The 15,873-nt window shown below is 36.0% G+C and overlaps 1 protein-coding gene across 1 annotated transcript in view; it reads right to left on the bottom strand.

Moving 5' to 3' along the window:
* XRCC4 (X-ray repair cross complementing 4) overlaps nucleotides 1-15,873 on the bottom strand; it is a 282,226-nt gene that overhangs the window by 93,454 nt on the left and 172,899 nt on the right. The window contains exon 7 of the mRNA XM_068980715.1: nucleotides 7,655-7,802. Within this exon, the coding sequence (XP_068836816.1) occupies nucleotides 7,655-7,802 (148 nt within the window). The remainder of the gene's footprint in view (nucleotides 1-7,654; nucleotides 7,803-15,873) is intronic.

The raw sequence follows: 15,873 nt of genomic DNA, 5'->3' as shown, positions 1-15,873 counted from the left end.
TTGAAAGAACAGGCTAGTCAACTACCATATTCTATATTGGCAGATGTAAATAAATAAATTGTTAAAATGAGTAAATTTTTGAATGAGTTAGAAATTAAATATATATAAAACATAAATCCTTCTTTCTACCCTTACTCCCTCTCTCCCTTCCCCCACATTTCTTTTTTTCTTCTTTCCTCCCTTCCTCTCTTCCTTTCTTCCCATTTGCTTTTAAAACCTGGTCTTCTAATTTGGTTATTGTCCTTTAATATTATCTTATTGACTGCTAAATGGCAGAAAGGAGATTTGTTGAGTTAACACATAGAAGGTTATTGGAAATCCTCATTTCCATGAGAATTATGAGGAAAGGAAACACTAAAGGTTTAAAAACTCCATAAATACAGTTTACTTTCCAGGAACAGATTTCCAAGATTTAGACTAAAGCCCAGGGAAAACAGTGCTTTAAAAATAACAATGCATCATATTCCTAGAGCTTACTACTTAGATAGTGCTACATACATGGGATCTCATCGAACCCTCACATCCATGCTGAAAGGCAGGCAGGAGGTATTACCAAACCACTCTCTATACTCACAGACGCAGTCCTATCTCTAGTGTGTACTGCAGAAACAAGCAGTCAAAAGTCACTGCATCTCACATTTACTGACCTTTTAAAATACAGAGCCCTAACTCATTGAGTTGTTGTAAGAATTAAATAAATTAAAGGAAGTTAATTGCTTAACACAACTTTTGGCACACAGTATTCAAACTAAATATCAGTTATTATCATCCAGTATAATAAAGAAGCTAAAAAGTATGGTATTTGGAATAAGATGATCCTACATTCAAAATCACATATGTAGCTTTGTCTTCAGGCAAGTTATCTAATATCTCTAGGTTTAATCTTCCTAATCTATAAAATGAGCATAGTTTAGTGAAACATATAAAAGGAATATAAAGAGTTTACCACAATGTCTATATCATAAGTATTCAATGAATGTTAAATATTATTATTATTGAGAGATGGATTTGCCTAATAACTCATATAAATACAAAATGTCATTAATAATAATTAAAAGGCAAATGATACTCTGGGCAACATAAAATTAACATTTTTAAATGAAGCAGTAGGGCACAAAGACCTCCACTGAAAATTAGCTGAGATTATAGATAGATAATAAACAAAAGATGAAATGCCAATAATCAATAAATATCAGAGAAAAAAAGACATCTCTAAAGGTTAAGCAACGGTAAACCACTCCAGTATTCTTGCCTCAAGAACCCCATGAACAGTATGAAAAGGCAAAAGGATACAACACTGGATGATGAGCCCCGCCCTCCCCTGATGTCGGTGGGTGTCCAATATGCTACTGGGGAATAGCAGAGAAATAACTCCAGAAAGAATGAAGAGGCTGGGCCAAAGCAGAAACAGCACCATGCTGTGCATGCGTCTGGTGGAGAAAGTAAAGTCCAATGTGTAAGGAACAATATTGCACAGAATGTTAAGTCCATGAATCAAGGTAAACTGGATGTGGTCAAATTTAATTAATGAACAAGAATTTAATTAATGGGCAAATTTATTTCAGATCACCACTATATCTACTTCTGTGGGCAAGAATTCCTTGGAAGAAATGGAGTAGCCCTCATAGTCAACAAAAAGTCCAAAATGTAGTACTTGCGTACAGTCTCAAAAATTACAGAATGATCTTGGTTTGATTCCAATGCAAATCATTGAACATTATAGTAATCCAAGTCTATGACCCAACCACTAATGCTGAATAAGCTGAAGTTGAACGGTTCTGTGAAGACCTATAAGAACTTCTAGAACTAACACCAAAAAAGATGTCCCTTTCATTATAGGGGATTGGAATGCAAAAGCAGGAAGTCAAGAGATACGTGGAGTAACAGAGAAGTTTGCCCTCAGAGTATAAAATGAGAACTTTGGGTCAGAGCCAGGAAAGCCTGATGTGTATAGTTATTTCTCTAAACAGAAGTACATGGATTGTACAATCTCATCCAAGATGACACTGTTAGCTTCTAGTATAAAAAGGCAATAACTGAGCTTCTTTGAGTAGTAGACTGTATCTTATATAAAATGTATCAGTGGTGGCGATACATTACCACATTCCCCTCCAAAGAAGTGAAGAAATACCTGCTAAGATGTGCTGCATCGTTTCCTGCTCTGTGCAGCCCCACGGACTATGATAATATATGCAACCATGCATAATTAAATCATGAACTTAACCTAGGGGTGTGCATGTGTTTGCATGAATGTACACACACACGTGATTTACAACCCACCAATCACCTAAAATATTGCAGCTACACAGCTACTAAATGGGACTACTGAAAGGTTGATTCAGAACACACAGTTAAAACTTCTTCCTTTTAGTTCAAGAAGCAACATCTGTGAAAAGTTACAAATTCACAATATGTTAAGGTTGTTTGGAAGAATGTTGTAGAACGCTTGTGTTTTCAGAAGACATCCATCACAAAGAAGACAAAATCACGCCTGAGATATGTGAACATATATATTTTTACTTGCTATCATACAGGAATAAAGAGTATATAAAATTATCTAAAGACTATACAAGTATTCTATTGTACTTTTGGCCCAAACTATTTTAATGGTTTCATCTTGCAGTTGAGAATGTTGAACTCCTTCCTTTAGAGGTGTACAAATTGGTTCCAATCACTAAAATTCTCTTAGAAAATAACCCTGCTGCTCCTAGATGATCAAACAGTTGGATGAGTAGTAGATTTATGGGAAGATTGGGAGGTGGGGAAGAAGGTCTCCAATATACAAACTAAAATTTCATTCTTGAGATAAATGTAATGCCCAAAACTCTAATTAAGGTTGGAAGTTTCTTATATATTTAAAATCACTAATGTTTGAGAATTTTGAGAGTTCATATCCCAAGCTATGGCCCCAAATAATGCTATCTCTTGGACTGTCACTAAGCCCTTTTTGGGAGAGAGGGAGGTGGACTGCATGAGGGTACTATGCGTCAAGTACTTTTGAACAGTGATTAAACAAGTCAAATGAATAATTTACTATGGACTTTTTAGATCCTTTAATATATAAATCTTCATTAATATATAAACTATAAAGTTTTAGGGGTTGGAGCATAAGGGAGCATGGGAGCTATATCAGTTCAGTTCAGTCACTTAGTTGTGTCCGACTCTCTGCAATCCCATGGAATGCAGCATGCCAGGCTGCATCACCAACTTCTGGAGCTTGCTCAGACTCATGTCTATCGAGTCAGTGATGCCATCCAACCATTTCATCCTCCATCATCCCCTTCTTCTCTCACCTTCAATCTTTCCCAGCATCAGGGCCTTTTCCAGTGAGTCAGTTCTTCACATCAGGTGGCCACAGTATTGGAGTTTCAGCTTCAGCATCAGTCTTTCCAATGAATATTCAGGACTGATTTCCTTCAGGATTGACTGGTTGGATCTCCTTGCAGTCCAAGAGAATCACAAGCATCTTTTCCAATACCACAGTTCAAAAGCATCAATTCTTCGGCACTTAGCTTTCTTTATAGTCCAACTCTCACATCCACATATGACTACTGGAAAAACCACAGCTTTGACTAGACAGACCTGTGTTGGCAAAGTAATGCCTCTGCTTTTTAATATGCTGTCTAGGTTGGTCATAGCTTTTCTTGCAAGGAGCAAGCGTCTTTAAATTTCATGGCTCCAGTCACCATCTGCAGTGATTTTGGAGCCCCCCAAAATAAAGTCTCTCACTGTTTCCATTGTTTCCTCATCTATTTGCCATGAAGTGATGGGACCAGATGTCATGATCTTAGTTTTCTGAATGTTAAGCCTTAAGCCAACTTTTTCACTGTCCTCTTTCACTTTCATCAAGAGTCTCTTTAGTTCTTCTTTGGTTTCTGCTATAAGGGTGGTGTCATCTGAGTATCTGAGGTTATTGATATATCCCCAGCAATCTTGATTCCAGCTTGTGCTTCATCCAGCCCGGCATTTTGTATGATGGGCTCTGCATATAAGTTAAATAAGCAGGGTGACAATATACAGCCTTGACATACTCCTTTCACAATCTGGAACCAGTCTGTTGTTCCACGTCTGGTTCTAACTGTTGCTTCTTGACCTGCATACAGATTTCTCCGGAGGCAAGTAAGGTGGTCTGGTATTCCCATCTCTTGAAGAATTTTCCTAGTTTGTTGTGATATGGTATGCAGCAATTTAAAAACTTATTTGAATATGAAACCCTTTGTGCCTGCTGGGCTACAGTCCACGGGGTCACAAAGAGTCAGACACGACTGAATGACTTCACTTTCACTTTTATTTATATAACTGTATAGAATGAAGTCTGTAAATGATACCATAAAGAATAACTTCTGTACTCAATATCAATTTAACTTCAATAAACATCTGACTTTCTTTCCTCACTTATCCAAATCTCAGAGCTAGAGGCATTTTTTTCTTACCTATATATTTAGCAGCTCTTTTGACCACAGAAGCTAATGCTTTAATTAAGTTAAAGTTGCTTGAGATTTGCAATAATCCTTGTTCCTGCTCTATTAAGAACTTTATACCCAGGTTCTGGTAACTAGGTCTGTATGGTGTAGCCTGGTGTTTGGCTCCTTGTCTTGGTCTCTAGCACAAACTTATTTGGCTGTAACTTGGGTTTGGCTCTCTTCTTAGCCACCTCTCCCAGGATCTGGAGCCCTGACTCTGAGACAAAGTTTTCATTTATAGGTCTCTTGTTCAGATACTAATTTCAGTATCTCTTAAAAGTAATTTGCTTTTGATAAAGAGAATCTATACAGAAAAGAAACAGAACAGCTATTAGAAGGTAAAGCATAATTTCTAGGTGGGAAGAAATGGGCTGAAATAGTTGAAGAAGTTACAGACATTAAAGTGTTGATCAAATCATTTGGGCTGAGCATTTTGTTAGTTGGCTAATTTTGTTAACTGACTGCTTATTTCAATAAGGTTGGGACACTGACTCAATTTAGACAAATAAGTGAATAACGACTGGGTCATTCATTTTGTTAAAATAACACAACTAGTCTACCTAGTCACAGTGGTTTTATGTCATACCAACACAATGGCATTAGTAGACTTTTATTATATTAGATTTTTCAGGATGTTGAAAAAATAAGAGACCCTAAATTTAGAAAAACCTGAAATGAAAATTCTTTCTTAGTTATTACATGAAAAAGCATTAATAATTTAAACTAAGTGAATATAGTGTTAATTTAGATACATACTGTGCCATTGTATATTTATAGAAAATAATTTTGCAATGTTTTTATTTACACTCAGAATTTTATATAATGATATTAATAAAGTATGTATAAGGATGAAAATAATTTCACAGACTCTATAGTCTTTGCCACCTGGTGCAGTTTGTTAAATATGTGAAATTAAAAGGACATACCAAACAACTCTACAAATCATAATTTCAAGTGATGTAAGATAGTAAATAGCAGGGAGTGTACAGCACATGGTTATACTGAATAATAACTCTTAGTGTTGATGCTATTCAACAGAACAGGATGAGGGCTCCCCAAGTAAAATCATATTGAATGGATTAGTCACACTCAAATTTTTAATGAATATTTATCAATATATACCAGACTCAAGGATTTCAGAGTCCTATTAAAAACAGGAAATCATCAAAAGATCTGAAAATATTCCTGAAAAAAAAATGTATATTTACCAAAGGAAAAAGAAAAAGGCAAAATGTCAGTACAATTCTGCACCTCAGGACTGCTAACACATGCCAAATTAAACTATTATCCCTGTGAGTACTCTACATAAGTTTCAGTATGTTTTCAATTTTCTAGTTTCCTGTGTTTCAAAAGAATGAGTTTTATTATTGAGAATCCAAAACTGTACAACATTTAGCAGTTTGAAAGCAGAGCTAAAAAATGAAAACGAAATGAAGTGTAATAGCTTTATATGAGTTTAAATGACTATATGTAAGAAGACACTATAATGACTGAAATATCAGAGATACCTAGTGAATCTAATATTTCAATAACTCAAAAAGCAAAAAGCAAGGGAACCTAAGAAGAAAAGTCCTCTGTGATGTGCGAAACAGAAATGCTGTCATATACATGAGAAAAAGCTTAATTCTTATCAAGGTCCCTTGATAAGGGACTGGCCTCTGAGTAGCCTCAGCCTCACTGTACTCCCCCCCCGTTCTGTGCCACCTCCATTCCCACAGCCCTCACACAGTCCCCCTTATGTACGTGCTCACAGGCTGCTTCCTCTGCCTAAATCTCTGCTCTCTACTCCACTACTGTACTCCTCATATCTAGGAATAACGTTTGTTTTCTCTCACATAGACTAAGCTTTACGACATCAGGGGCTGTATCTAGTTTGCTCAGCATGTAAACATAAAAGAAAGATACACGAATGGATGAATCAATGAATGTGGGCAAGTCATAGTCAAAATTATTTATTCTCAACAAAAAACTGTATCTACTATGCACTTCCTTAGACGATGTGAAATCATGTGGTAGTCATACAATGAATGCAAAATCTACTGAGAGGCTACTGCAGGAGACAGAGGAAATATCATTGCAACGGTCTGACAAAAAATGTTTGAAATCCAGCAGATGCTTAAAATTGAAAACAAGTAATGAAGTCAGGCTTCCCAGCTAAGTTTAGTCAGATATAAGGGTTAATTATGCCATGGTAATGCGACCATAAACACAAAACCCAATGATAAACAGACAAACAAAACAATACTACTATTAACTGTACAACGGATTCTTTTATGCAAGAAATTTGAAACGTCTCTCCTGTCAGGCTCAGTTTCTTCAAGATATAGACTGTGCCTGCCTTGTCATCCTCTTTGTCTATATCAGAATCCTAAAATTCATGCTCTCAGGATACCTTTACACTTTCAAAAGTTCTTGAGGACTTCAACAATTTTTATTCACATGGACTATATTTGCCATATTCAAAATAAAAACTGAGAAAAAATCTGTTTGATGCAGACTTTTTGCCTCAATGAAATGTTCGTTATCCTAACATCTCAACTCATGACAACCAATTTGGGATGTTTACTGAAGGAGGACAGTCTGAACCAAAAAGTGAAAAGCAGCACAAATTCAGTGTATAATTCCAAAATCTAAGAGAAATAAGCAGATGACTAGCAAGAGACATTTTACTTGAAAAAGTATCAAGCAGAATCAAATCAAGTGGCTAAGTTGAATGTTCTATGAGTCTCTTCAAAGCAGTAAATTAGATCAAAATACTTTAGTGAACACAAGCTGGATTCTAATATTTTTTAGTACCCTACATGCCATTTCTCCTAGAGAAGGGCATGGCAACCCACTCCAGTATTTTTGCCTGGAGAATCCCCTTGGACAGAGGAGCCTGGCATGCTGCAGTCCATGGAGTTGCCAAGAGTCTGACACTACTGAATGACTAAGCATGCCACTTCTAATTAATCCATAAAAACCACAAGAAAAAAATTTGCTATATTTTTAGCACATCTGCTCTAAATTTTAATAGGAATTAACTAAACACCAGAGAAAATGCATTGATCCAAACACTTTATAATTTCCAAAATCATTAGTTTTGTTCTAAAAATAGCCTGAAGTAAGTTCAGAAATAAAAAGATAATTTGAAGACTATATAGATTGTTTTAATGTCACCTCACTACTTAGCAAAGAATAAGATGACTTACGTTTCCTTTTCTTGAAGCTGTTGCTCCTGAGAGGCCATTTTAGGTTCTGTCCCCAGATTTTTTTGCATTCGCTGCCTCCTCTTTCTACTTGGTGCAATATCAGGGATATCAGGACTTGAAATAATGGAATCATCTCTTTTTACAGTAGCTAAAATAAAATCACATAAAAATTATGCATTTTTTAGTACAGTATCAATTTGCTGCTTTAGCACCTATATAAAGTGGCACAATTAAAATAGAGCAAAACTATTTTTATAAATTTATTCAGATTTCTTATCTTTGACAAAGAACATACAAATAGGGAAAAGACAGTCTCTTCAATAAGTGGTACTGGGAGAACTGGACAGCTACATGTAAAAGAATGTAATTAGAACACTTCCAAACACCATACACAAAGATAAACTCAAAAGAGATTAAAGACCTAAATGTAAGACCAGAAACTATAAAACTCTTACAGGAATACACAGGCAGACTACTCTCTGAAATAAATCATAGTGAGATCCTCTATGACACACCTCTTAGAGTAATGGAAATAAAAACAAAAATAAACAAGTGGGACCTAATTAAATTTAAAAGCTTTTGCACAACAAAGGAAACTATAAACAAGGTGAAAAGACAACTCTTAGGATGGAAGAAAATAATAGCAAATGAAACAACTGTCAAAGGATTAACTTCCAAAATATACAAGCAGCTCAAACAAGTCAATACCAGGAAAACAAACAACCCAATCAAAGAGTGGGCAAAAGACCTAAACAGAAATTTCTCCAAAGACGACAAACAGATGGCTAACAAACACATGAAAAGATGCTGAAAAGATGTTCAACATTGCTCAGTATTACAGAAATGAAAATGAAAACTACAATGAGATATCACCTCACACAGGTCAGCATGGACATCATCAAAAAAACCTATGAACAATAAATGCTGAGGAGGGTGTGGGGAAAAAGGAAACCACTTGTACTATTGGTGGGAATGTAAATTGATACAACCACTATGGAAGACAATATGGGGATTCCTTAAAAAACTAGGAATAAAACTACATATGACCCAGCAATCCCACTACTAGGCATACACCCTGAGGAAATGAAAACTGAAAAAGACACATGTACCCCAATGTTCACTGCAGCACTGTTTACAATAGCTAGGACATGGAAGCAACCTAGATCCCTATCCAAAGACGAATGGTTAAAGAAGCTTTGGTACATGTATACAATGGAATATTACTTGGTCATAAAAAAGAACACATTTGAGTCAGTTGTAACAGGGTGAATGAACCTAGAACCTATTAGACACAGTGAAGTAAAAGATAAAAATAAACATCATATATTAACACCTATATATGGAATCTAGAAAGATGGTACTGATGAACCTATTTGCAGGGTAGCAATGGAGATGCAGACAGAGAGAACAGACTGATGGACACACAGGTGGGGAGAGGAAGGACAGGGTGGGATGAATGGAGAGAGTAACATGGAAACAGATATACTATCATATGTAAAACAGAGAGCCAATGGGAATTTTCTGTATGACTCAGGTAACTCAAATCGGAGCTCTGTAAAAACCTAGAGGGGTGGGATGCGGTGGGAGGTGGAAGGGAGGTTAAAGAGGGAGGGAACACAAGTATACCTATGGCTGATTCATGTTGAGGTATAGTGGAAACCAACACAATCATTGTTCAATTAAAAATAAATAAAAAAAGATTATTCAATTTGATGAAAAGAGTAGTTAGTATGTAATATTTCAATGCCAATATAAAACCTAAAATATATTGTATATATGGAACAACTTGATCAAAATGGTCTTTGCCTATCTTGAGCAACAACTTCTGAAATGCTTAAAAGAAGTGAATTAGAGGCACATCTAAAGAGGTTGGGGGGAGATACTGCATACTACCGGGATAATGAATCAAACTGATAGGAAAACAACAATTATCAGCAGGAATGGGGACTTCCATTAGTGATCTAGAGATAATTTTCATAAACTTCTCAGCCAACTATAGGGAATAAATACAAGAAAAATGGAAGAAAGTACTAACATATTGCTAATATGGCTAACCCACTAAATTACCCTAAAAAATATTTGATATACACGAAATATAAGCAACAAAAGAAATATGCTTGATTTATAGTCCCTTTTTTTTTTCTATCAACAACTTAATTGCAAAGAGCTTAAGGGGAATTCAGAATATTCTTTCACTCAATACATAGTATATTCTGCTATCACACATTTTTCTGTAAAATAAAAGAGCTCCTCTGTTATCGGTAAATAATGAACAATATCAACATAATTTGGACTTTGGATTGTCCTGTTGGTTCATGTGATTTTTTTCCCAGCTTGTTAATGTTTTAAAGTGATCAGGAGCAAGCTTCCATCACAATGAAAAAGAAAATCTTAGCAATGTATAAAAGCCTTAAAAAGTACAAATGAGGGCTAAAAATCCTATATAAGTCCATCACTTTAGCACTAAAAAAGGGGCTGGTTTAGTGAAATCAAGAACCCTACACTTTTCAAAAGTTAAGCTCTCTGCAAAGATGCAATCAGAACTGAAGAATCTGTGAAGACATTTCTCCCTGTATCTCCACTCAGACATTTAACTTTTTGATGAAACTAGCGTAATCAAATGTGTTCAGTAATTCCCACCTCTTTCGCTTAAGAGGAACTGTGATGACCCAAAGGTTTAGCTGACTGTGACGTTTGGTGAAAAGGTTACAGATCTCCTGATAGTGTTAATATTTTTGTTAGGATTATAACTAGAGAACTAACAACAATAATGTAAAACTACATAGATTTTAAGTGCTCTGCCCAAACCTTAACGTTTTCTCCCAAAGCTCTATTAATTTTAGTGTGTTAGTTTGCAGGGTAAATAGTTGTTCAGGCATGCTTGTGTCACATTCTAGAAAACGCTGCATTTTGGGTCCTCATTCTATGTAGTCCAAGCTTCTCTGAGTGGCCTGACATCACTCGGACACTACTGGTCCCTCTCTAGAAATGTTTTTTTTTTTTGTTCCTGGATATAACTACCATTTTTGAGAATGCAGTGCTAGACACATTACTATGGGTTTTTAAAATATTATCTTATTAATCTTTAAATCTGTGAACTTCATTTTACTTATGAGGAAACTAAGAATTTAGAGAAGTTAAGAAACTTGCCCAAATCACACAGCTTTTGCTTTTATATTTTATCATTATGACAATCAAAAAATATTTCTGCCTGGTGGGTAAATTATTTTTTGATAAAATATGCCCATCAAAGCATATTTTACTTTCCAAACATGCTTAAAGACACATAAGTTCTAGTTGATTTCTTATACATTATTTTATTTAAATGTATGGGGAGTAAAGAAAGATAAATTTAAAAAAATGTTTCTCTGAACATATTCCAGCTGAATGATTCCTTTATTCTTATAAAGCTATGAGATGACTAAGTAAGATAATTCTGGTTTCCTGATTTCTTACCCAGTCAGCTCTCATACAGGGTTTAATCAACTGCATAAGCAATCAACAAAGTACAATCTTGTCCATGAATAAAACTAGCAGAAGTGTCAGAGTTAGAGGATGTTTCAATTGTAGATAGACTTGTAAAATGGAGAAAGATTTCATTTAATTACATGTTGGACATTTATGAGGAAAGAATGTTAAGTTTAAATTAAAACATAAGGTGAATTTTTTTTAAATAAAGTTACATAAAAGTTCTGCCATTAATTCCAAAACTCCAGATAACAACTTACACTTTGGCACTCAACAGGGTATTTTATATGTTGAATGGTTATATTATTTTTATAATGCCAAGAATTTACTTTAAAATGCAATGTGATTAAAGGTGTGTATTAGTAAGAGTGTTGCATCTACACAAGAATCACAGACCAGGAACAATTTTGTGGGATTCTAATAATAAAGTCCATATACTTAAGGAGGCTACTAGAGGCACCTTTGTTATTTGCGTGTCAACAACTAATGACAAAAATGTGTATCTATTGGTGAAAACAAGTCATGAAAACAAGTGGATGAATACTGCATATGAGCTCTCATGAGTAAAAGCAGAGGCATTTTAGATACACAGATTGGCTAAAGATACTCCCTCCATTTTATGGACAGGTTATAAGAATTTAATGAGGTCTGTTTATTCTTAGAGATGATGTACTCTCCTAAATCGTCAAGTAGTTTTCTGTCTAGTTGTGACTTCTGGATGATTACAGTTGTCTGATGCCATGAAAACCTGCCATTCCTACCTCAGGAATCTTTATATTTGTCTAAAGTGAAGGTTTGATATGAGTGGGTGACTGGGACACCTTCAAGGACATACAGCTGGGACTTCTTCAAGCTTATAGAACAGGTTACTGAATTATTTTATACTTGCCAGTAAATATTTAGTTGACAACTGTATATGTGGGAAAACCTAATCCAATAATTTACTATCATTATTTCTACAGTTTAAACTTCTTGGTGATGACCATGATGTATCACAAAGAACTTGAGTTCTGTATAACCAAGAGTTTTAGTTCAGTTCACTGCTCCATTTTTCTACATTTCTCTTCACAATTACAATGTAGACCACTGTAACACTGTCACAAGGAAAAGGGGCTACATATAAACTTATTTACTGGTTAAACCAAATGTATTAAAAGATGCTTACTCCTTGGAAGAAAAGTTATGACCAACCTAGACAGCATATTCAAAAGCAGAGACATTACTTTGCCGACTAAGGTCCGTCTAGTCAAGGCTATGGGTTTTCCTGTGGTCATGTATGGATGCGAGAGTTGGACTGTGAAGAAAGCTGAGCGCCGAAGAATTGTTGCTTTTGAACTGTGGTGTTGGAGAAGACTCTTGAGAGTCCCTTAGACTGCAAGGAGATCCAACCAGTCCATTCTAAAGTAGATCAGTTCTGGGTGTTCTTTGGAAGGAATGATGCTAAAGCTGAAATTCCAGTACTTTGGACACCTCATGTGAAGAGTTGACTCGTTGGAAAAGACTCTGATGCTGGGAGGGATTGGGGGCAGGAGGAGAAGGGGACAACAGAGGATGAGATGGCTGGATGGCATCACTGACTCGATGGACGTTGAGTCTGAGTGAACTCCGGGAGATGGTGATGGACAGGGAGGCCTGGCGTGCTACAATTCATGGGGTCGCAAAGAGTCGGACACGACTGAGCGACTGAACTGAACTGAACTGATCCTTCTTTTGGTTTGTTTTTGCACCATGAGAAACAGCTTTCCCTTCAGTTTACTACATACATGAGTGAGTGCTCAGTCATGTCCAACTCTTTGTGAACCTTTGGACTGTGGCCCACCAGGCTGGTCTGTCCACGGAATTTTCCAGGCAAGAATACCAAAGTGAGTTGCCATTTCCTCCTCCAGGGGATCTTCCTGACCCAGGAATGCAGGAACCCGTGTCTCCTGCATTGCAGGTAAATTCTTTACAACTGAGCCATCAGGGAAGCCCTTACTACTTAAATGTAATAGCAAATCATAATGTAATAGATTCACTTAATTTATATATGGCTTTAAATGAAGTTTTGATAATTATATAGACTTTTAAAAGGAAAAATTTCCATCCTATCCTTTCCTCTTCACCCTGCAATTTCAGAAACCAGAAAAAAAAGAGGTGCTACTCCAATCTCTGGTACTTACATATTATTAATTGATCATTTCAAGCATTCCTCAAATTTGAAGCCATCCCACCTCTATCCACTACTTGTGCTCATGTTTGGTCCTCACATTTCATTTGGTCTCAAGGCTGGATACATTATTCTGACCCCAGATGCCTTGAACATTGATTCTGGGTCTCAAACCAAGCAAAGGTGTTTTACATACAACAGAAGGTGTCTGAACCACATCCACACAAAGTCAAACTTTATGGAGCCTCCAAAATGTCTGTATTATTCATGCTCATTGTGCTCAGTCGTGTCAGACTCTTTGGGACCTCATGGGCTGTAGCCTGCTAAGTTTCTCTGTCCATGGAATTTTCCAGGCAAGAATACTGGAGTGAGTTCCCATTTCCTTATCCAGCAGATCTTCCTGACCCAGGGATTGAACCCAAGTCTCTTGAGTCTCCTGCATTGGCAGGTGGATTCTTTACCAGTGCACCACCTGGGAAGCCCATATTATTTATAACTTTACACATTTTAAGGGTGACAAAGTCTTCACTTACAAGTTTTACATCCCATTTTTATGGGAAAAAATCAATTTACATGAAGTTTACTTAATACATAATCATTTTAGCTGCGAGGAAGAATCTGAATAGAGTTGGAAAGCATGACAAATGTTAAAAGGGAAATGAGAAGAAATGTGGACTATATAGAGGAATGTTCATGAGAGAAAAAGATGCAGGAAACGAGATTGGTTAAGTATGGGATGCAGGGAAGGGTTGGATGAAAAAAATATATACAGAGATACACTCAACAAATTTGCAAGCTTTCAAATCCAGGCAGAAGAATATTGAATTTGATACTGACTGAAGAGTTTTTTGGTTTTTTTTTCCTAAGATTCCACATCCAGAATTCTCAGTTTTTAATATTATCATCAGTTTCTTTGTCACAACAATATGTCTTTCACTATTTCAAGGAAATAAAGAAAAAAAAAACTATTGCCAATTAATTTATTATGGCTGAAATAGTGAGTAGGAGAGCTGTGGGATGAATTTCAAGTTCTAATTGGGTTCACTGCATCTAGAAAATGAGGAATCTTTATACAAGCTTGGTTATTGTGAAAGGTGGCTCCACAGAAAGCCACACTTCTTCTTGTCTGACAGAAGAACTGCAGGAGCTTGGCAGCAGGAGTTCAGACATGAGAATGCCTCAGAGTTGGCCATCCTGGGTACTCTCAAAGGCGAAATAAAATGGCATTGTTGGTTAAACTGCCTAAGCCCCACAAGTTCATCTACCTGGTAAACATCTATTACTGACCAGAGATTTATTAATATGTCTTTGTCACCCGAACACTATTGACTGGAGATGTTTCAATATTCACTTATATAACATATAGCTGGTCACAGGTGTTAGTTTCTGCAAAAATCCCTGGGTCAATAATGTGTTAAGTCTTTGATGGTTAAACATCTAAATCTCAATGGTTTTAAAAATAATGTTTTAGGTTTATAATTCATTTTATTAGGAATTTATTATTATCTCATAGCTATGGACATTTCCTCCCTTCTTCCTAATATGCATTACTTCACATATCTATAGAACTCTAATGGAGACTGCCACCAGAGATTCCTATCCGCCTCCAAACATATACATCTCTCTAGAGCCCCTGAACCCACCTCCTCCCCTCAAAATTAATGTTAATCACGACAATGACTACTTAGCTCTTAAATTATTGAATGAAGGAGGCTCTGATCTTTAGGCCCTTTGACCATGAAAAAAAATATGTGCTATTTTCAATATGCCATATTCAAACAAAAAACTTTGAGTGGTTTCACATCACGTATAAAATAAAGTCCTAACATCCTAGTCCTGCATTCAAATCTCTCTACAATGAAACCCTCACCTTCCTCTCTGACCATACCTCCCACGATCTTCCGCTACAGTGTATAAAGAATTCCAAGGTCTCTAGTGTTCCTCCACCTTCCTTTTTCATTCCTTACTTTCCTTGTCTTCAATGTCCTATCTTCTATTGGCTCAACAATGTGTTCCCTTCCAGCACAACTCATTTCAGCCATTTCAGTCACTCCTAGTTTTAACAGTTTCAATCCACAGCAATCTCCCCTACTCTATAGTTTATAAACTCTACGGTTTATAGCTTGAACCACTCATTTTACACATACTATCTTGTACTGTTATTCTTTTTATGTATATTTCCACTTTCTCAAATAGATTATGAACACCCAACAACTAGAGGCCATGTCTTACAGTTAGCTATATCCCTAATGTATTATCCAATAGTGTTATACATGAGGAATATGATGACTTGAACTCTTATTCTGAAATGTGTATCTTATTTTTTAATCAAAATTCATTTACTTATGGTCCTCAGAAGTATAGAGAAAAATCCAACCAGAAGACCTGGGTCTGGATCTCTATTTCTGCCATTTACCTTGGGCATATTAAAGATCTTTAAGTTCCTCTGTGAGAAAATGGATATTAACTATGATTAAATGGGATAATATAAACTGTTTTATAAATCATAGTGTCAGAAATATTTGATATCAGCAATAAGTATTACTGACAAAATGTGTGTGTCCTTACAAAAGATCTGAGATTCATTTACTTATTCAATTGAAAA

Source organism: Capricornis sumatraensis, chromosome 9 (genome assembly GCF_032405125.1).
Source record: "Capricornis sumatraensis isolate serow.1 chromosome 9, serow.2, whole genome shotgun sequence".
NCBI lineage: Eukaryota > Metazoa > Chordata > Mammalia > Artiodactyla > Bovidae > Capricornis > Capricornis sumatraensis.
Note: the sequence above shows the minus strand (reverse complement) of the source record. Positions and strands in the feature narration are given on the sequence as shown.